This window comes from Condylostylus longicornis, unplaced genomic scaffold (assembly GCF_029603195.1).
Source record: "Condylostylus longicornis isolate FDR11 unplaced genomic scaffold, ASM2960319v2 ptg000048l, whole genome shotgun sequence".
In the NCBI taxonomy this organism is placed as follows: domain Eukaryota; kingdom Metazoa; phylum Arthropoda; class Insecta; order Diptera; family Dolichopodidae; genus Condylostylus; species Condylostylus longicornis.
The window spans coordinates 20,154,375-20,177,069 of record NW_026578017.1 but is presented as its reverse complement, the minus strand read 5'-3'; the positions used below and the strand labels follow the sequence as shown (position 1 = coordinate 20,177,069).

The 22,695-nt window shown below is 17.8% G+C and overlaps 1 protein-coding gene across 4 annotated transcripts; it reads right to left on the bottom strand.

Moving 5' to 3' along the window:
• Positions 1 to 1,484: 1,484 nt before the first annotated feature.
• On the bottom strand, positions 1,485 to 21,923 carry LOC129611254 (23 kDa integral membrane protein). 4 transcript variants are annotated; one of them, XM_055524315.1, is made up of 5 exons: positions 21,717 to 21,923; positions 20,841 to 21,026; positions 20,465 to 20,665; positions 19,529 to 19,720; positions 1,485 to 1,815 (listed from the first exon to the last, which is right to left on the bottom strand). In XM_055524315.1, the coding sequence occupies exons 1-5, from the start codon at positions 21,762 to 21,764 to the stop codon at positions 1,801 to 1,803; spliced, it is 642 nt and encodes a 213-aa protein (XP_055380290.1). In that variant the 5' UTR covers positions 21,765 to 21,923; the 3' UTR covers positions 1,485 to 1,800. The 4 variants fall into 4 exon arrangements, with proteins under 4 accessions (XP_055380290.1, XP_055380286.1, XP_055380288.1 ...); XM_055524311.1 differs by lacking the exon at positions 1,485 to 1,815 and adding an exon at positions 10,302 to 10,409; XM_055524313.1 differs by lacking the exon at positions 1,485 to 1,815 and adding an exon at positions 18,440 to 18,583.
• Positions 21,924 to 22,695: the final 772 nt, after the last annotated feature.

Genomic DNA, 22,695 nt, shown 5'->3' with positions numbered 1-22,695 from the left:
TATGTACAAAAATTTTACTATTTTTTGGTTCATAGTAGGTATACAACTAAATAAAATTTGAATTCAACAAATAAATACGATAAATTTACGATAAAAGAAATAAATACAATTCATACATATTACTGTTAATAAAAATTATCGTATTTGTGGTTTGTGTCTTAAATAAAAAATTACTTATAAAAAATCTGATTTCGAATTCTAAGATGATATATTCACAATATTTTTTTCTCTTTCTCAAAATTTTTTCAACTAACTGAGTTTTGTTCTGAGTTGAGCAACTAACTACATTCTGAAAATATTATTAAAAATGAATATAGAGAAAAATAAATGCTTAAATTTGTAAAAGTTTCACTAATAATATAAAGATGTCGCTAATATAGTTAAAAGGGATTTAGTTTGTATTATGAAAATTAAAAATTATGTTATTATAAACACAAACCGTAGGAGTACAAGGTTCATATCTATAACCAAACTATACAATATATAAATTTAGAACTAATAACTCGAAAGAATATAATATGGTATGCATTAATATACGCCTCTCATAATAAATATTGTATATTTTATTGAAATTTTTAAAATTTTAAAACTTATAAACATAAAATTAAAGAGAAATTAATATAAATATGACATTATTCATAAAAAATGCCATGTTTTTAATTAACTGTTTTTATACTTAAATATTATTTATACACATATACTTACTTATGTTATACATATATACAACACCATACAAACTTACTTACATTTAATAAATTTTTTTTTTGGTTGCCGGTGCCTATGTCAAAGTCAACTATTTGCTTATTGTACATATTTCCCAATATTTATAAAAGTTTAATCTTCATAGAGTCTTTAAGTATTATGAAAACTATCCCTTTATAACTTCATAAATAGGGTAATGAGTTCCGTACATGCCACAATAATGGCATCACTTTCTAGAATTTAGACAGTACTTTTTCGTCATTCTTTTTGAGAATAAATTTATTGATTCTTTATAATGTTACCCAAGTTAATACATAAATATTGATTTAAGGTATACTGTACATTCTGTACTTGAAAAACCATTAGTCAAGTACAATAGAATAATTGAGAGGGTTCATAATTTAAACCATATAACATACGGAGGTGAAAAATATCAGTTTAAAATTCCTAATCATGATAAAATTTAACGTTACAGTTGTCATTTTAAAAATATAACAATTTTTCTGAATGTATGTTACCATAAGTACTCGATTATTTAGATCACTTAGTTTTAGAAATTACCAATTTACCGGGCAATTTTTTATATGAACCTCATACAATTTTTAACTTCTCTCGATCATTAAATATCTTACAGTCTAATTTTTATTATCATGTAGCACATTTCGAGTCTTTTTTGAATTCTGATGTTACCTGAGCTTAAAAATATTCGTTCATTTTTTTAATTACAGGATTACCAGTAAATATGACAAATCTTTACCCGATTCCCAAAAGAAACAAAATAATCAATAAAACATTCCAAATTCGATTTTATTTTTCAAATTCAATTTCAATATTTAAGTATAATTTTTAACAAACAAAAAAAAAAAACAAAAAATAATTTTTTTTTTCGGTTTTTTTTTTTCTCTTAATTTAAAAATTTTAATTTATATTACGTTTTCTATACATCAAAAGAAGTCCGCAAGAACGGCAAGTTTTTTATTTTATTTTTTTTTTTATAAAAAGTTTTATTTTATATTTTTATTGTTTCTGACAAATTCATATTAACATATTACAGTTAACCTATATATATATTTCATTCTTTCTCAATACATTTTTGCACTATACAACGGAAATCTGCAAGGATATAAGAAGAAGAAAAAACAAAAATAACAAAAGTAACAAATAAAACTACAATAAAAAATATTTTGAATTTTTGTTTTTTTAATATTTTTTTTTAATTTTTTTAATTGACCTTAAAATTCGTAAAATAAATTTCAATTTATTCTTTTTTTTTTTTCATTTGTTTTCTTTAAAAAATACATTACATATATAGAATTGAATCATAATCATAATAATAATAATAATTAACTATAAATAGAATAATAATTATAAAATTATCTATTTTAAAATTATATTAAACTTAAATGTGTACACAATCAAAAAATATAAAATTCTAAGTACATTAATAATTCATAAGAATTTAAAAACTATAATTAATTTTTTTTTTGTTAAATTAATATAAAAAAATAATTTGTGTTTTTTTTTATTTAATTTTGTTTTTCTTACTATATTTTAAAATATGAGTAAAGAAAAAGAACAAAAGGGCTTAATTATATAGATATTAATCTTAAAATTAAAAATTAAAATACTTAAAATATAAAATTATATTTTATAATAATTATAAAATAAATAATAAAATTAATATAATAATAATATTTATGCCAATTTTTATTTAATAATGTCGTTAAAAATTTGTTATATACCATAAAGATTAAATTTCTATAAAAATTATTTAATAAATAATTTTGTCTTATACTTATATGGAGAGAGAGAGAGAGCGAGAGAGAGAGAGACAGAAATAGGAAGAGAGCATTTTAGAATTTATCCAAGAGAGTTTGAACAAAATATCAATTGTTCAAGCACAGTACCGGAATTTAATTTGATAAAATTTTAAATTAAACAAATCTAAGCAATTAAAATTCTCTTAAAATTTTATTAATTAACAGGTTTATAATAGAACTTCTGTTAATCGTACTTAGTAAAATGCATTGCCATATTAAGTTTATAATATGCCTTATTAATTACCGTAATAATAATATCGTATAACGTTAGGCTTAATTTGATATTATTATAATTGCTTTTATTTTTTAAAATATATACAATAAAATATTAAAGCCTAATCTTATATTTTTTTCTCAAAAAAATAAATAAATTAAAAATCCTATAATATATATTTTTAATAAAATTTGAAAATTTTAAAATAATGTTGAATGCAATTTTATTTAGCATCGTTTTATAACTATTTTATTTTTTTTTAAATATTTCCATTTTAAAACACAATATAATCAAACTTTACTGATGTTCATAAGTATGGTGAATTATATAGGGGGTTAAATATAAATTACTGTATAAAAATAAGCAATGAAATTTAATCTTTATATATGTATAATAATATGATACTTTGTATTGTATATAGTGTATAAGAATATAGGGGAAAAAAAAATAATAAATTGATATTACTTAATTATAAAAATAAAAATAAAATGAAAATAGCAAAAAAGCATGTATGTTTCATATTATATATATATATATATATAAATTAAAATATATTTATAAAATAAAAATCATTTATAGTAAAATTAAGTACAAATCAATTTTTTTGTAAAAATAAATAAAATACTTTATTAATATAATATAAAATTAAAAAATATGTACTTAAAATTCGAAAAATATTTAAAATTAAATTATAATTTTTAAAAAAACAGAAAAATACACCTAATATAAAATTATATAGATTAACAAAAAAAAAAAAAAAATTCGAAATATAAAATAATTAAAGAAAAAAATAAAATTTTTTTTTTTTTTGAGATTATCATCAGTTTTTAAATTTTAATTTTTTAAATTTTTTTTTTGTTGTTTTTCTGGAAAGTTGGTTTTTTTTTTCTGTTTTTGTTTATTTTTTTCATATTTTTTTTCGTATTTCTTTTTTTTTTTTGCTTCTGTTATTATTTTGTGTTCTTAGGAATAGAGATACATATATTTTATATATATATATATGTATAAAAACTATTAAAAATCTTAAATTTCAATATAATTTATATAAAATGAAAATATTGTAATTAATTAAATATTTTTATTGTTTTATTTTGTATTTTTCTTTTTTTTTTTTTAATATTATACTTATATTTTTTTTCCTTTTTCATTTCTATCTGCACTTCTATATATATATATATATATACATATATTTTATTTTCATAATATTACTTTACTTTTATAATATTTTGAATAATTGAACTAAAAACAAAAAAAATTGAGAGAAGCGAAAAAAAAACATTATAAATTAAAAATTTATTTTTAATTAAAAAAAATTTCCTTAAAATAATTTTCGAAAATTACAAATTAATTACAAATATTTAAAAACTTTTTGTTTTTTTTTACTTTGAACATTTCACCGAATTTGTAAGGTTTTTTTGTTTTTTTATTAACTTTTTTTTTTTGTAATTTTTTTTTTAAATTTAGATTTAATTTTTTTTTTTGTTTTTTCAATTTTATTTAAATATTTTTTTTTATAATACATTTTTATTTTTATTTATTCATTAATTTTTTTTTGTGTTTTTTTTTTTCATTTTTTTGTCAGAATTTTGGTCAGAATAAGTGAAGCTAAACTCTACATAATATAAGTGGTAGTTTTTCTCTCTTATCTTTTTCAATATTTTTTTCCTCTCTTTTTTTTTCTAATTTTTGTTTTGTTTTTTTTTTTTTGTTTTGTTATAATTTTACTCAACTTTCTCATAATTTCTTTTATTTTTTAAGTTCTGTTAAAATTACTAGCTATTTATATAATGTTATAGTATATATATTACGTATTTTTATATATACATATTGATATATATATATATATATAATATACATATTAGATAAAGGAGATTTATGTATATATATATATATATATATATATATATATGTATATTATAATATTATGTACTTACTTACATATACACAATTTTTTTTTTTTTTTTATATATACATAAAAATGATGAAACATGTTTTGAAATTTAATTTATAAAATGTACATACAATATTTATTTATAATATTACATACATAATATGTTTTTAATGAGCGGAAAAAAGAAAAATATATAGGTAAATTTTTGTTTTTATTTCAATGATTGAAATTATTATTTTTTTTTTCCATACATTAATTTGAATAGAAGCTGACTTTGTCAATTTTGATTCAGGTCTAAGTGTTATTTTTTTGTAAATTTATTTTGTTTAGTTTGTCTATGAGGTGCGCGTATACTCAATATTTCTTAATTTTATATGATTATAATATAGCCAATTGAGAGGACGAAACAAATCTAAATTTAAATAATAGAAAATACATTTTCTATTTAAAGTTTAATTTTAGAAAGAAAGGATAAAAATCTTTAAAATTGTTCTACATTACAAAAATATTGTAAATAAAAGTGTAAAATAATTCTGAATAATTAATTTTGGAATAAAATTAATCATAATTCCAATTTAATAAAATTGTTTAAGATTTTTTATTATTTTGAAAAATAAATAGTTTTATTAAATTATATTCTTATATCACATAATATATACGTTACATATACAAAAGTAATTTGTGTAGAAAAGAAGCCGGTTTATTAATTTTGTATAATTATTTAATAATTAAATTAAATTTTAATATTTCACCTATATATATATACTTATTCCGCTCTTTATATAATAATAATTTTATTGTTATACTTATTTAATTATTATAATTTTTGAATTAAGTACCTATATTGTAAATATTTTTTATATATAATATTGGAATTTATTTTAAGAAAGTATATAAGTACATTCTTTATCGTTTTGCTTTTTCTTTCTTTAATTATAATTATTTTAAGTACTTAATTTTGTTTATATTTAGTGAAAATATCAGTTTGTTTTTTTTATTTGATTTTTTTTTTTTTTCAATACACAATTTTACACTAACACAATGTCTTAAAATAGCCAAAAAGATTTCAATATTTTTTTTTTGTGTTTTTTTTTTTTTCAGTTTTATTATTTTTAAATTTTTAAAATTATATTCAATTGTTCATTTATCTAATTTTGGAGTTTTTGAAATGTTTTAATTTTTTTATTTTTTTTTTATTTAAATTTGGGTGTTTTGTTTTTTTTTTAATTTTTTATTATTAATAGGTAATTTTAATTGTAGTTTTTAATAGTGTTTTTTGTTTTAAAGTAAATATATAATGCATTGTTTTATATAATGGCTGTGTTTTGTTTTATTACTTTAAATGGTTTTAATTTAGTAAAAAAAATAATATAGTATTAATTACCTAATTCAAGGTATAAAGTTATGACTACACTTAGTTATGCAAATAGCTTTCGCATTAATAAAAATTAAAATATTGAAAATAAACTAGTTTTAATCATAATTTTCAATAAATCGATAAAAAACTAAAACCGCCTATGTATTTTGTAATTAAATAATTCTCTAACGCGAACCGCAATTATTTTAAAATGATAATAAAATTTTTTTTTTAAAATTTATCGGAGACACAAAATAAACTGTATTTTATTACAGATTTGCGGTAGTAGTGGTAAAATGATAAGTGTTTCTGTTTAACAGTGATATCTGTTAATATGAAAATTCTATAGTATTTTAATGTGCCATCGAGATGTACAGATGTGTCGGCAATAAATTAATTTAATACTGCGGCTAAATGTATAGAAAATATAAGATTAATCCTTAACACATTAAAAGAATATGACACATGGAAATAGCATATAACTGTATTTTTTTATTATTGCATTAGGTATAATTTAAAATTGCAATATTGTAATATTGTAACAAGGAAATGTCAGTTAGTGTGAGCAAAATGTATGGCATTTTTCTATAATTGCTCCTGTTTGGGCATTAAAATTAAAAACCTTATTGTATACTGTTGTATTTTCTTTTAAAATATTTTGTTAACTGAAATTGTTTTTAAAATAAAATCATTAAGATTTAATTTGTTTCAAGTTTTAATAACAGCTGGTATTAAATGAAAAAAATTGAAATAGAAATGTTTTATAGAAATTTAAAAATAATGAAGTATATTCAGAGTATGATATTATTAAATAATACTCATATTTCATCGTAAAAATTTCGAAAACTTTATTATAAACATTAACCATTTGTATATGAATTATTTTTGTGTAACAAGTCATAACGAAATTTTTACGATAAAATATCAAAATCACGTTGCAGTGATACTCATTACTCATTCAATACTCATTACATTAAAAGAAAACTAATTTCTTTCTAAATAAAAGCAATAACTATTTCCTGTAACTCTTTGTTAATATTTAAATATTAACTTAAATATTTGTGTTTTAAGTAAAATGCTTTAGACTTGAATCAGGGAAATATTAACTATAATAATGAAGTTTGTTTTTTTTTTCAATTTTAATTATTTAACATCTTTGTTTTTAACTTTGTTTATTATATTTTGTGAATTATTTAATTTTTCTACTAATATTTTTTATTGAAATTATGTAGTTTATGTTTTTTTACAAATTACATAATTGGCGCTCATTTATGTACAATTTGGTTTTTTACCATTTTATTTCTATATATTAATTTATTTGTATTTTAACAATGCAGTATATATAAATGCACATACATATATATTTTCGAAATTATTGAACTTAAAAGGAAATTTTGCTTTTTGAAATGGTTATTTTTTTTTGTTTTTTAAAGGTTGTATGCTTTTCTTTAATTATTTTCTGTTTTTATTTTATATACTAATATATTTTTGTATTAAGATTTTAGAAAAATACTTGTTCTATTTTTTATTTTAATTAATTGATATATAATCCTTTTTTTTTGTTTTTATTTTATTCTTTTACTTCAATTTAATTTTATTTATAATTATCTAATCTGAATGGTGTGTTTTGTTTTCTTTCTTTAACCTTTTTACATTTGCTTTTAATTTTTTATAATTATTTCTATTTTTCTTTTTTATATTAAATTAGCATTTTTAATTTATGTTTTCAAATGTTTTGTTTTGGTATATTTTATATAATTCAGATTTTCATAGTTTTGTGTGTTGTTTTTTCTGTTTTTAATATAAATATGGCGAAATTTCGATCACACATAATTTGTACATATATATACACATTGTATATATATATATATATATATTTATATACTTTGTTTATATATCAATATATATCAATATATATATATTGATATATAAACAAAGTATATAGATGTTATATTTAGCAGATAATATAATTTATATTTCTGCTTCACTATATATTACATATAATATATGTATTATATATATGATATATATATATATATATTTATATATATATGATATATATATATTGTGATATATTATATAATGATATATATATATAAAATATATGAATTATATATATGATATATATATTTATATATGATATATATCATACGCATTATATATGCTACATATCATATGAATTATATATATATATATATATATATATATATATATATATATATATATATATATATATATCTCATATATATATATATATATATATATATATATATATATATATATATATATCTCATCATTGTACATATACTTAAGAGCCGTTCACAGTGATAAGTATAAAATATAAAAGAGAATTAGATATAATTTAAATATTTTTATTTAAAGTTTTCATAATGAGATGATTGTTTCTTTTACATTATCTAAAAAAATATTTTTGTAATTATTGTTTTAATAAGAATATTAATAAAATACGTTTTGAGTTATGGGTATCAAATTTAAATTAAAAAATTTCAAACTATATTTAAAAACGAAATTAAAATTAATATTTTATAGGATTTTAAGTTATCACCTTATACATTTTTATTATAAAATTTTTAATTTTAATGAACACTGGTCGCTTTTCACAAACTAAACTAGCTCAATATTTTAACACAATAATGGTTCTTTATAATTGAAAAACAAACTCGAATAATGAGTCGTTAGTTAATTTGGAAAAGCGTATCATTATCACTTTTATATTATTATATTTATTAAGTAAAAATTTAAAAAATTTAATCCTAAACACAAACCAATATCCAATAATAATAGTTATGATTTGGTTCTCTGGTAATAAAAATTATGTTAGATTAATATTACATTGATACGAGTATCATTTATATGGAAAAAAAAATTTTCTTTTCAACTGAGGCTTCGATAAGAACAACATAATAATAATAATGTTACCAGATATTATTAAATTATTGATAATACCACAAAGCTTAAGGTATTTCGATTTTATAGAATGCATTTTTTTAGAAAATAATATATTGATTTATATATATATATATTGATAACTTAATATCAGTGTTTGAGCTCATTCATATTTTCGTGTGTAGTTAATATAAAAAAAAAACACAAATAAATCAAGAAAGATACCCTTTCAATATTTATAATTTGAGAATTAAAAGAAGAATTTTTTTTTATATTATAATCATAAAAATGTAATTATAATTAATATAAAATTGTAATGAAAGTTTTATAAATTACATTAAATTATTATATGATTATTAATTATCATTTAAAAATTGAAAAAAATTTAATATTTGAACACAAAGACCATTTGTCTTGCCATCACAAAATTCTAAAAGAAATTTAAATGATTCTTTGTCAGTATAGTTAGTATTTTTCCGAAAAAAATTTTTGGAAGAAAAACTTTAGTTTTTTAAATATGTAAATTTTAATTAAATTTTTTTTTTAAATTTTCGTAATTTAGAAATATATGGCAATTGTAAAATTAATATTAATTTTTTTGTTTTTTTTTTGTTTTATTCATTATTGTTGCTCAATCTTTTTAATATTTTTTGTTGAATAAGTTTTAATTAAATTTATTTTTTTTTTTAATAATGGCAGTATACTTTTTTCAATATCATTCAATTAAAATTTAATATAGATATATATATATATATATATATATATATATATATGTTGCAATAAACACTCATTTCCAGTAAATATTGTTTTGGAATGAGATGAAGCCATTTTTTTTTTTATTATATTATTTTATAAGAGAAGAGTAAAATTTATTTTTTATTTATTGATTAAAATTAACATTTCGTATAAATAAGGTTTGATTTTTTCTTCATTTCAAGTAAATATATATAGTTTTCTTGAAATGATTTTTTTATTTTCCATAACAATTTTTTTTATTTTATTAATTGGAATTCTTAATTCATATAAGATTCTCTTTTTGCCTCTATACATTTATAATAAAAATTTTTTTAAAAAAAAAATTTCTTTTTATATGCTTTATCATTGTGCATATACAAAAATTTTTATTTGAAATTATTTTATATTTAATTAATTTTTAATTATTCAAAAAAAAAATTTTGAATTAACATAAAATATGTATTTTGAAATTTTAATACATTTTAATAATTTCTTTTGTGTTTTCGTGTTATAAAATTTAAAATTATTAAAATTTTTTTTATATTTTTGGTTCTTTTTATAACAAATATGACATACATTTATATTGGCAAATAAAATTTATACATTTTGGACTGAATATTTTCATTGTATAAATTTTTTTATTAGTTTTTGTTTGTCATTTTTGTAAAATTTTAATTTTTAATTGCAATTTAATTTTCATTTATTTATTTATCTTTATTTTGATGATTTCTTTTGCTTTGAATCATTTTCTTTCTTCTTGAAACAACAACTTCCTATATTAACCTGAATAATTATATAATAAGAATAAAATTAGAGAAAAAAAGTACAGAAAATAATTTTATACCAAAAGGAATAAAATAAAAAAAAAGAAAGCAAGACGAAAATTAATTTAAAAAAAAAAAAACACAATTTTAAATTTAATTTTTAGAAAATTTTTCTTTGTATAAAAGTTTAATATTGAAAATTTTAGAAAAATTTTATGATTCCCTTAAAAATTAAGAAAATAAAATATTTAATTTATTTTTTGAAATATAAATTTTGTTTTCCTTCTATTTTTGTTCTATTTTTCTGTTATACTTTAGTGAAACCTTTGCAAAATTTTTATTAATTCTAATTAATTATTAATTCAGAAAAAAAATAATTAATTTTTGTTTCTTTAATGACAAAAAATTTAATGAAGAAAGAATTTATTTTAGAATTAAGAAATATTAAATGTACTCTATTTACTTATTAAATGTACCCTATTTTAATTTTTCTACGATAATTATATAATATTATTGTTAATTAAATTTGAAAAAATCCAAAAATTTGAAATATTAAGAAGAACGTATTTTTTTAATTTAAGAATATAGAAAAAAAATTATATATTAATATATAAAAACAAGATAATAATCTCAGAAAAAATAAGAAGATAAAAAATTTAATTGAAAATTAAATTAAGAAATTAATATTAAAAAAAAATAAAATTAAAAAAAAAAAAGTTATTAAAATTAAATATTTAAAAAGCGGCGTTATTATTGCATTTATGAGATTTTTTTTTTTATTGCTTTTTTTTTTATTGTGGAATTGAAATATAGCACTGAATTTGATTATAAATGAAAAATTTGATATTTTAAATATTGCATTTTCAATGATTAACAAAATAATTATAATAAAATTACGCATTTAAATTTTATATAGCCATATTAAATGAAAATTTTGAATATTTTAATTTCGTGATAATTAATGTTATAACATTAACATTATTTAATTATAATATGGTGGTTATTAAATGGAACTTGCTTTTTTTTTTTGTTTTGATTGCAGCATGAAATATGTATGCAAAATTGCAAAGTTAGAAAAAAAAATTGATAGTTAATATTGATATAACGATAATAATATGAAAGTTGGTGTTTATGAAATTGCCAATGTATATTTTGTACTACAATATACTAGTTATAACACTTGAAAACCAAGTACATACAATTATGTATGATTGCATTTTTTTTAATAATAAATATACCATGTAAGTATATATATATATAATAAGAATTACATATTATGTAGTTGTGAATGAATATGCGATACGATATTAATAATATACGATACGATTTTTACGATATACAATTGTGAGATTTTTATTTTTTTTTTCAAAATTTGTCAAAAAAAAAAAGGAATGAATGTTGACAAAATGATTTGTTTTTTTTTTTTTGCTCTTTAGTCCAATTTACAAAGAAATTTTGTAAATATATTCAAAATTTTGTTGGTCTTAGAAAGGTAAATTGACATTTTTAGAGATTGTTGGGTGGACGAAAAACAGAGCCAAAAACTAGATTTTAAAAATTCTTATATAAATTTTATTATAATTTTTATTTTAATTTTTTTATATTGAAATTTTCATTGTTATCACATTATTTTTCAATTTTGGAAAATTTTTAAGTTAAATTAAGAAATGATTATGTCGATATAATATTTTTTATATTTATGAACACTTTAAATACACATAATATACAGTTATATATTATGTGTGCTGGTTAAAGAATTTAAAATGATTTTAGTAAAATATTAATTAGATACACATATAGGTACCCATGATATATGAATTTAAAAAACTAAAATTGTTTTTCCCTCAAATTTAGTACGTTAGAGTTATTGGTATACTTTTCGTAGCCCTTTATATATTTTATGATTATCATCATTATTAAATTATAATTTTTTTTAAAATAAATTATATAAAGTTAGTATTTTTGTTTTTACAAATTAATTTCATTTATTTAATATAATCACTCTCATTGAAGATAACACATAATATTCATAAATACCCCTATGTTTAATTTTTGTATTTTTCAAACCAAACTTACGTTGCTTTCAATAGTGTATAGCATTCCATTATTGCAATATTACTGTTAGTTGATACTCAAAATCAATTCCTCAATATTATAGTTGTATACAAGTATAGAAGTTCTTTACTACTGTACTACAGTCACATCAGAATTGCAGGAATATTGTGTTACTACACACAATATAGAAATTAACTTTATATTGTGGTAGCAATATACAAATATTATTATGATTCCGATGTCAGTGAATTTAACCAATTCTGAACTCTTTTCAATTATATACTTCAATGAGTTTGAATATAATATTATTCTTTCTTATTTATTGGGCGTTATTCTGAGAAGCGTTTCTCTAAATGATTATTAAATGTTTTTCGTGAAAATTTTAAATAATTTTATTCGAGCATCTGAATGAAGCTTTTTATGTTTAACAAAACAAATAATAATTTCTAATTTTTTTTATAACCAGTATCATCTAGTGAAATGTTTCTCAAAATAATTTAATTTTTTAAATATGATTATTTAAATTATAGGGTTAACAATTCAATTTTTAATTATTTTATTGGCGTATTTATCAATTTCAAAAAACAATAATTTTTATTTAAAAAAAAATAAAACAAAATACATTTAAATCAAGTGTAATTTTTTGTGAATTTACATGAAATTAGAACTGATAACATAATTTTCTTTTATATCATATTAGTTTTTAATGAACTCATAATTTAAGTTGGTTTGGACGTTTTTTTATATTTATGCATTTAAAGAAATTTTATATATTTGAGTAAAAGTTTTACCAAATTTTGTATTTAAAGTTTCAGTAATTGGACCTTTGATAATGGCCAATTTTATATTTTTGATTAAATCTTTGATTTTGATATTTTGAAATATGAAAAAAAATTATCTCCCTGTTCCTTATAATCCATCAGTGGTCCAAATTTGCTCCTTTAATAAGAATTAATTTTATATTTTAGTCGATGAGAAAATAATCAGTAATTTTATATTTAAACACTGTTTATCAAAAATCGTTATACTGAATAAAATTTCATGTAAATCAGGCACAGGGATATATTCCTTTACTAGTGGCTGATTTAACATTATTGACAATATTTTTCGAAATAATCAATTGAATTCATAGAAATTTTAATATTTAAGTTCTGCTTGTTAAGAAAACTAACTGAAATTTGATCAATATTTTTTTTTCATAAAATTCTCATTCCGCAACTAATTAATATGTACCTATATATATTCTTGAACAAATGTATTATAATATACATTATAATATTATTTATTAATTTTTACAACTATTTTTTATCAATGATTAGAATAGAATTTTAATAATAAATTAAAAATTATTTTTAAAATTTTTAAAAAATATTTTCATAAACTTTAATTTTATTATTTTATACTTATCGATGTCAACATCTCTTACGTACAATAAATTTTTTTTTTTATATATAAAAAAAAAAAGAAATAGAGAGTAAAGTTAAGAAAAAACTATTTGTTTGCAATTTTTAGATTAACCCTCGAGTTCGTAAATTAAAAAGTAGTACACTTAACACATTAACGCATTCAATTAATTTTTTGAACTGTTTACAAGAAACACCAAACCGTCGGCAATACTCGTAATTTACAATTTGAGAAAATTTTAAATTTCGTAAATTCCCGTAATCAACGTCAATAGGTTAAATATATTTAATATTTCGAATAAAGTAAATTGATACTAAATTGTTTAATTTACGATCACAATTGTTATCCAATATTGACAACCAAAATTTATTTATGTATAAAATTTTTAGTAAACCTAAATTGTAATGAAACTCGTTTTATACCCAAATTTTGATTTCTCGAATTTTTTGTTTATTAATTTATAATAGTTTTTATTTTTTAAGTTTTATTTTATAGTTATAAATTATTTTTACATATACATATAAAATAATTTTTTTTTATATATATGGATGTAGGTATGCATATGTATTAGTTATATGTAAGAATGTGTTTGTTTTTCATGTTAAATTTTAGATTTTTCATTATTTTCATTATTTTGTTTCTTTCACTTCCATTTTTTATATTTTTCACTTATATTAATAGAAAAACTACATAAACTATATTTTTTTTTTACTTTTTTATTTCACATTTTTGTTCTTTTTTTTTATTTTGTAATTTTTTTTTTTTTAATTTTTTATTTATAAATTTGTTGTTTTGCTGTTTAAATTTTGATTTAATATTTTTTTTTTTCACATCTCTTTCGTCCTTATTATATTGTAATTTTTATTCTTTTATATTATTTTCTATAATTATATAATTATTATTAATTTTTTTGTTTTTTATTTGTATTGTATGTATATAATAAAATTTTGAAAAGGATTGAACATCATTATAGAAAAGCGAACGGAATGTAAACAATGTTTTTTTTTTAAATTTTTCTTTTTTTTTTTAATTTTTTAATTTATTTTTTTATAATATTATGTTTATCAATTTTTAATTAAATTTAACAAAATATTCAGTGCCTTAGATCATTTATTTATTTTATTTTATTTTTTAATAATTTATAATAATATATTCTAACATTATTTTTAAATAAATATATTATATATATAATATATATACATATATATATATATAATTATACATAAAACAATTCCTTTAGAAATTCTTTTTTTACGGAATATTTAAAAAAAATATTATTAATTTTTTGTTTTTTTTTTTGTAATATTTTCGTTCTATTGGTTTTTTTTTTGTTTATAAAATTAAATTTTCAGTATTTTTAAATTACTTTATTTGTATGTATATGTATATATATAAATTATTTAAATATATGTACATATATATAATATTTGTATATATAGAGAATGTTATAATATAATTAAATTTCTATTATATTATAATTATTTACTTAAAAAATATTTTTATTTTGTTAAATTAAATTATTTTTATTGCATAATATTTACTATTTTTTTTTGTTATATTTTTAATTTATGTTTGTTTCAAATTGCTTTTATGTTTACATTCGTCGCACAAGAAAATTCTCTATCACAATAAACTACAAATTTTATTTAATTTATAAATTTATTTATATATATGTATATATAGATTTTTTTTTTCTTAAATTTTTTTTTTGTTGTATTTTACTTAATTTATTTTGAAAAAAAAAATGAAGAAAGTATAAAAAAAAAAGAAATTATTTAAAAATTTTGTTTTTAAAAATATTTAAAAAAATCTTCTATATTTTTTTTTTTGTTTTTAATTTATATATATATATTTTTTTTAATATTATTAATTTTAAAAAAATTTTTATGAATATATATGTATATGTATATATAAATTTTTATATTTATATATTTTTGTTTATTTTTTTCACTTGTGTCCTGAATTAGTCAATTTGTATATGTACGTAAGTACACATACACACATATATATATTATATATGTACATAATCTATTAATATATATTATATATTATATATATATACATATATTTATATACATATCATTATAATATAATTTTAAGAACATTAATAGCAAGTAGAGTTGTTTCATTCTTTCTCTAATTAATTATTATTATAATTTCTTACACATTAAAATATTGGTAATATAAAATAATAAAAGGGAATTTTTGTTTTCTTTTTTTTTTTTGGAAGTAATTTATTAATTATATCAAGTTGAAAAGTTTTGACATTGAAATTTATTTAAATAATTAAAATTTTTTTAAATTTTTAAAATAAATGGTATAAAAAACTAACAATGTAGAATTCAAAAAAATTTGAAATTTAAGTTTGAAGCAAATAAAATTTTAAAATATATTTTATGAAATTAATTTACTTTTTTTTTTTTTAAGTATTAACTTTAATATTTTCTGTAATTGTATAACAAAAATTATACTAAATGCCTATAATATTGTGTCATAAGATATATATATGTATTAATATGAATTTGCTTGTATAACACATTGTTAACCAGAAAAAATAAAATTAATTAATTTTAATTTATTATTAAAATTGCGAGTTTATTTAGCATTTATGTTATATACAATTTTAATAGTCTTTAATAAAAAAAACTTTTCAATGATAGTCTTATACTACACACTTTAAAATTATCCAAAGTCAATTTTATTAAATAATGAAAATTTAAGAAAAAATTTCAAAATAAAAATTTAATAGAACAAATTTTATAATTTGTTATACAAAATAATAAAAAGTAATTTAAACGTTTTATTTACAAGGTTCAATTATTTTAAAAAATAATATTGTTATTATTATTAAAAATTTAATAGTATTAAATTTACAAAATAAATTATATAATATTTTTAAATTGTAAAAACAACATTCATAGGATCATTATTTAATTCTTCTTCTTCCCCATACATAAAATAGCCATATTTATAGTCAAGTTTCAATGAAGATTTATCAGTCTAAAAATCGAAAAAAGAAAATAATTTTTTTTTATTCATTTCTTTATAGTTTTTAAAATAAACGTTGATATCCAAATAAAATAAATATATATTTTTTTTTTTGTTTTGGAAATTGAATATAGAAAATATTATATTTAAACTATTATAGGCTATTATGTATTTTTATAAACAACTCTATATATATTTGGTTCAACTACATACATAAAATCAGTCCTCTATTTTTAGGGAAAAGACTAAAAATGAACAATTATTACTAAAAAAAGAAAAACGGGTTTACAATTTTTTAATATTATATAATTAGTATGTATATATTGAATATACAATTGATTTCTTTGGGAATATCTAATTTTATATAATTATAATATTTTAGTATTATATAATATAATAATGTGTAGAAATTTTAATATTATTTTAAAATTGTTATATAAATTGTGAATTATACAAAAAATAAATTTTAAAAAACTGCCGAAATAGGTTGATGATTCCTATTGTTCATGTGCGTAATACGAGTAAACAAATATGCTAAATATATTTTAAATACTCGCAAAATATTCGAATAGTATTTAGGATTTTTATTTATTTCCCTTGAATTATTAAAAAGAAATGAAAAAATTACTTATAACAATGGAATTGAAAATTATATGATTTTTATATTAAACCTTAAACTCTTTATTCATTTTTATGACAAAATAATTGAACTTTAATACCGCTTCAAAATATTTTATACAGCACCTAATACATAGATGTATATTTGAAAATTTCAACAAGAGTCAAGATCAAAAAATGGATTTGTTAAATAAAATCAAAAATTTAATTGATATTTCTGTCTCATTTTCCAAATTATAATCATTAATATTATGCAATTTTCATAATAAAGTTGAATGTCAAATTTATATAACAATATTATAAGCTTTCATTGTATACATGTTATTTTTGTTTAATTTTATACAATTTAATTTTCTCTTTTAAACTATATACTAAAAAATATATACTATATAAAAATAATGCAATTTTAATTTATTATTTAAAATTAAATATTATTTGTTCTACTTATTATATTTTTAAAATTCAATTATTGGAAAACAATATCGCATTATTAATTAATTTACTTAATTTAATTTCAATGTCTAAACTTAAGATGAAACAAAAAGAATTTTATAATCATATATCAATTTTTATTTTATTTTTTAGTTTAACATAATTTAATTATGAAGATTCTCCGGTATATTTGATTATAGTTTCAATTAATGCATTTTTTGTTTTTAAATATTTAAATTTGTAAGGTTCCGATTATTTGAATATCTGATTCAATAGTAGTGTGTACGAGCAGTAGTAGTAGTAGTAGTAGTAGTAGTAGTAGTAGTAGAATAATTTTGTCAAATTTTCGGATGAAATAATTTTTATATATTCTGTTTATTTAATTTGATTTGATGATCTCTAATTTTTGGGCTTTGAATTTTTTTTTTGGGCGTTTTTGAATATTGTTTTCTTGTTATTTGCAATTTTTTGTATAATTTGTTGAATTTTTATTTTTATAATATTTTTGATCTTTCATTTTTTTTTGTGTTTGTTTACCTTTCTAATATGGTTGTTTCTGTTTTATTCTTTTTTTTTATTAATTAATTAAAATTGTTTTGTTTCATAATTATATTATATACTTTGTATAATTTAAATCACTCAATTTTTATTTTATTTGAAATATGAGAGATTTTCAGTTCAATGTTTCTGAGATTTCTGTTGAGAGAAAATTTTTGAGAAAAAATTTAGAAAAAAAAAAAAATGAAAAATTTCATTATAAATAATAATATTTTTAAATATTTATATATTTATATATATATTAGAATATATATATATATTAATATATGTAATTAAATTTAAATTTTTATATATTAAATGTTTTTTTTTTTTTATTTTTTTTTTTTTATTTTAATATTCAAATATAATTTTAATTATATTATAATTTATAATAATAATAATTATTATTATTATATATTTTTTTTATTTTAATGTATTTTGAAATTTAAAAACTAATCGTCTGTCATTTAGGCATGGTGGGTGGAGGCGGTGGTGGAGCAGTCTAAAAAGATGAAAATGACAAAGAGAGTTTTGTTTTAAATTAAAAAAAAAATTAATGAGATTATGAGATTTTTGTTTTTTCTATTTTTTTCTTTATTTTTTTTTTTTTTTTTAGTTCTGTATAAATGTAAATGGTGCGCAAAAAATAATAATAAAATACGTTTTTTTGAAATATGAAATTAAAATAAAATGTGACATATAATTAGTATATTGGTAATTATGAAAATTATAGCAAGAATTTTGAGTACATAAGTTAATAATTTAGAAAAAAAAAAATAAAAGAATTAGAGAACGATAATGATAAGAGACACACACAGAAATAAAAAAGAAAAAATTTAAAATAAAAACGTCAAAGGAAAAAATATTTTATTTACAAAAGAAAAAAATAAAATAAAAAAAAATAAAGAAAAAAAAACGTCAAAAAATTTAAAAAAAAATTGTTTTTTTTTAATTTTGAAAAAAAAAAAATTGTTTTTTAATCGTTATATTTTAATTTTTTTTTTTTTTTAATTATTAAAAAGAAAGAATAAATATTTTAATTAGTGAGAATTTAAATTTAATTAGATATTAATCAAGATAATTTAATTGTAAATTTGTTGATACCTTTAATAATCGATGACCAGGTGCTGTTGGTGATAAACTTAATGGTGATGGTGGTAAATCACGACGTCCTTTCTCTTGTATTGATAATGGCAGCATTTCATTTTGACGTTTCGCAATTTTATTAATATCTTCACCATTTTCGCTACGACCCAATAATACAGTTAATTGTATTGCACAGAATACACCAATGCTCTATATTATTTCAATTAATTATGTTTGTTGTTTTTGTTATACGTGTATTTTGTGTGTTTATTGAAAAAATAATAAATAATTAGAAAAAAATAAAATAAAAAATATTATTTAGTGTTTTTCAAATATATTTATTAAAAAAATTTTTTTTTAGAAGATCATATCTTTCTATACAATGGAATCTCAATATCATTATTGAAATTCGTACAGTTACTATACTGTTACAGTCAATATACTGTTAAACAAGTTGTTTATAGAAAATAGAGGATTTTTATAAATGTAATTTCGCTATTTAAGGAGCTTGTGTTGTATATTTTTATTTAAAGTTTATACTTAAATACTTAGTGTGCATTGAATTTTGAACAGTGATACATGTTATTTAAATTTTTAGACCGTATTGCGCATAAGGAGGAATTTATATATGAAACTTATATTAATTGTACCAATTTATATGAATTTGGCATAAAATCTAATCTAATGTAACAACCAGAACTCTTAAGAGTAATGAAATAAAGAGAGTACTAAGATACTAAGATGCGTACCCAATATTTTTTTTTTTAATTTATCAGGTTAACATTATTGCAAATTAACCAAACCTAAGATGAATATTATAGAGTGAATTTGCGCAGTCTAAGTATCGAATCAATACAGTTTTTTATATTTTATAATTATTAATGTATCAAACTTCTTCTTATTATATTAATTACCTTACTTATTTGATTATATTTGGTTATATATAAAAATTACCTGAATTAATGCAATTGCACCAGCAGCAAAACAAGCCAATAATAAACGAAGTTTTATCTGTTCTGATAGAACAGCTAGACAACCTCTTTTATAATGAGTATCACAGGATGTTTCGAATGCATGTTCTGGGCGTGAACAACATGACCATGGCAATGATAAACGTCGATAATCTAATGGACCATCTACACCACAACATTGTAGCTGTTAAATTAATAAAAAAAAAAAAAAAACAAAAATAATTATTTTTTTAGCATTAAAGAAAAGTTTTACTTCCGCTGGTAAATTATGCAATACACTCAATAAATTTACATAATTTAGTTAGCAAAAAAATTTAAAAAAATTTATAATTTGTAATAAAAAAATTATTTTAACTAACCTGTGTTTGCATTCTATTCCACATATGCAAATTATCTACTTTTGTTCTGGAAAATTTATCTAAAAAGTCCACAAATGAATCATCAACATAGATTTCAACAACTGTTGGAAGATTTTCTCGCATTGCTAATGCCCATCCACAAACAATAAATTGTATACATATTTCAAGTACCAAAAATGCACTGAACTGTTTTATATATAAGTAAATAAGTTTATATAGAGACACATGTATGTATATATAGTTTTAATTTTTTGAAAAATTTTTGATATGAAGATTTATATATAGCCATGTTCAGCTATACGTAACGTACATTTATATAGAATAAAACTGTTGGAATATGGAATACCGTAAGTATGATAACTAGCGATATTCTGCATTATTTTCGACCAAATCAATAAAATTTTGTCATAATATTTATGTAAATTATGTTAAGTAACGAATATTTGACAAAGTAATTGGCCTCATGTAATGAAAGTATAGTTTTTATGTCACGAGCTATAAGTGTAACGACGTTTTATTCTATTGGTACGTTAAGTTCTGGCAGAACACATGTAGATAAAAATTAATATAAAAATATAAGATAACTTAAGCAAATATGATTAAAATTAAAAATCAAATATTTAAGGCCGATTTACTATATGGTTTAAATTAATAATTTATAAAATATCACCATTATGATTTTGGTATGAACAACCTATAAAAATTTTTATGTTACTTCAAAAATATGATTATTATAATAAGCTTAAATAATGCTTTATAATTTAATAATTTAATTATAAAATTAATACACAATTTTTTTTTCTTTTCCATTAAAATATAAAATGATTTATGAATATATTATATCAACTTGTATGACTTCTTTTTATAATAATTTACCATTCCTAGTAAACATCTTTTCTTTTGATTTGTTGCTTGACATCCCATCCAACATAATATAAATGTAAATGGTCCTAATGCCAATAATATTGTTGATGGCGCCCAAAATTTATTTTGTGCAATTCCATAATAACCTATATGACCCCATAATAATGCGGTACCAACAATTATTTGTGCAGCTCCAGTTATCTAAAATATTAAATATATGAAAAGTGAATTATTAATATTTAATAATTAAATAAATTATTGTTATTTAATTAAAAATTACTGAATATTAAATAATTATTTTCTATTATAGAATTTTAAAATTTAATTAAAAATTAAATTAAAAAAATTATTTTTATTAATTTAATATTATGAAAAACAAAATATTCAAACAGCCTTTATTTTATTTGAAGGGTATATAGTGGCAGAAATTTCAAGGACTTTTTTGTTACATTTTTTTTTTTCATTAATATTAAATATTTAGAACATATTATTTCTGTTTCACAATTCTAATTTGTCCAAAACATATATAGCATCCATGTGCATGACTTTATTCTTATGTGTCGGTATAATGGCAAAAAGAGTGAAAAGAAAATACTTTTTTCTCATTTTTTTTTTCATTTTAAACAAACAATTTACTACTTTATGTAGGTGGTTAACTGTAAATTAGTGCATTCATAATTTATGAAGCAGCAAAATAATAATAATGTTATACCTACTTTAGAATTCCCAAATTCTAAAAAAAGGAGATGAAAATAAAATAATATGTAAATTTTAGCCTAGTTAATGCAAAAAGTATATTTTCACGTTTTCAGTTTATTGCATAGACCTCAATTGTATTTTAATTTATAAACGCACATACATACATACATAGATAATGTAAATACTGTATTTATACATAAATGAATATTAAATTTAGCTTATTTTAAAAACAGGAAAAGAGTATTACAGTTTTTGATTTTTTTTATTTTTATTTCATAGTTTGCAATAATTT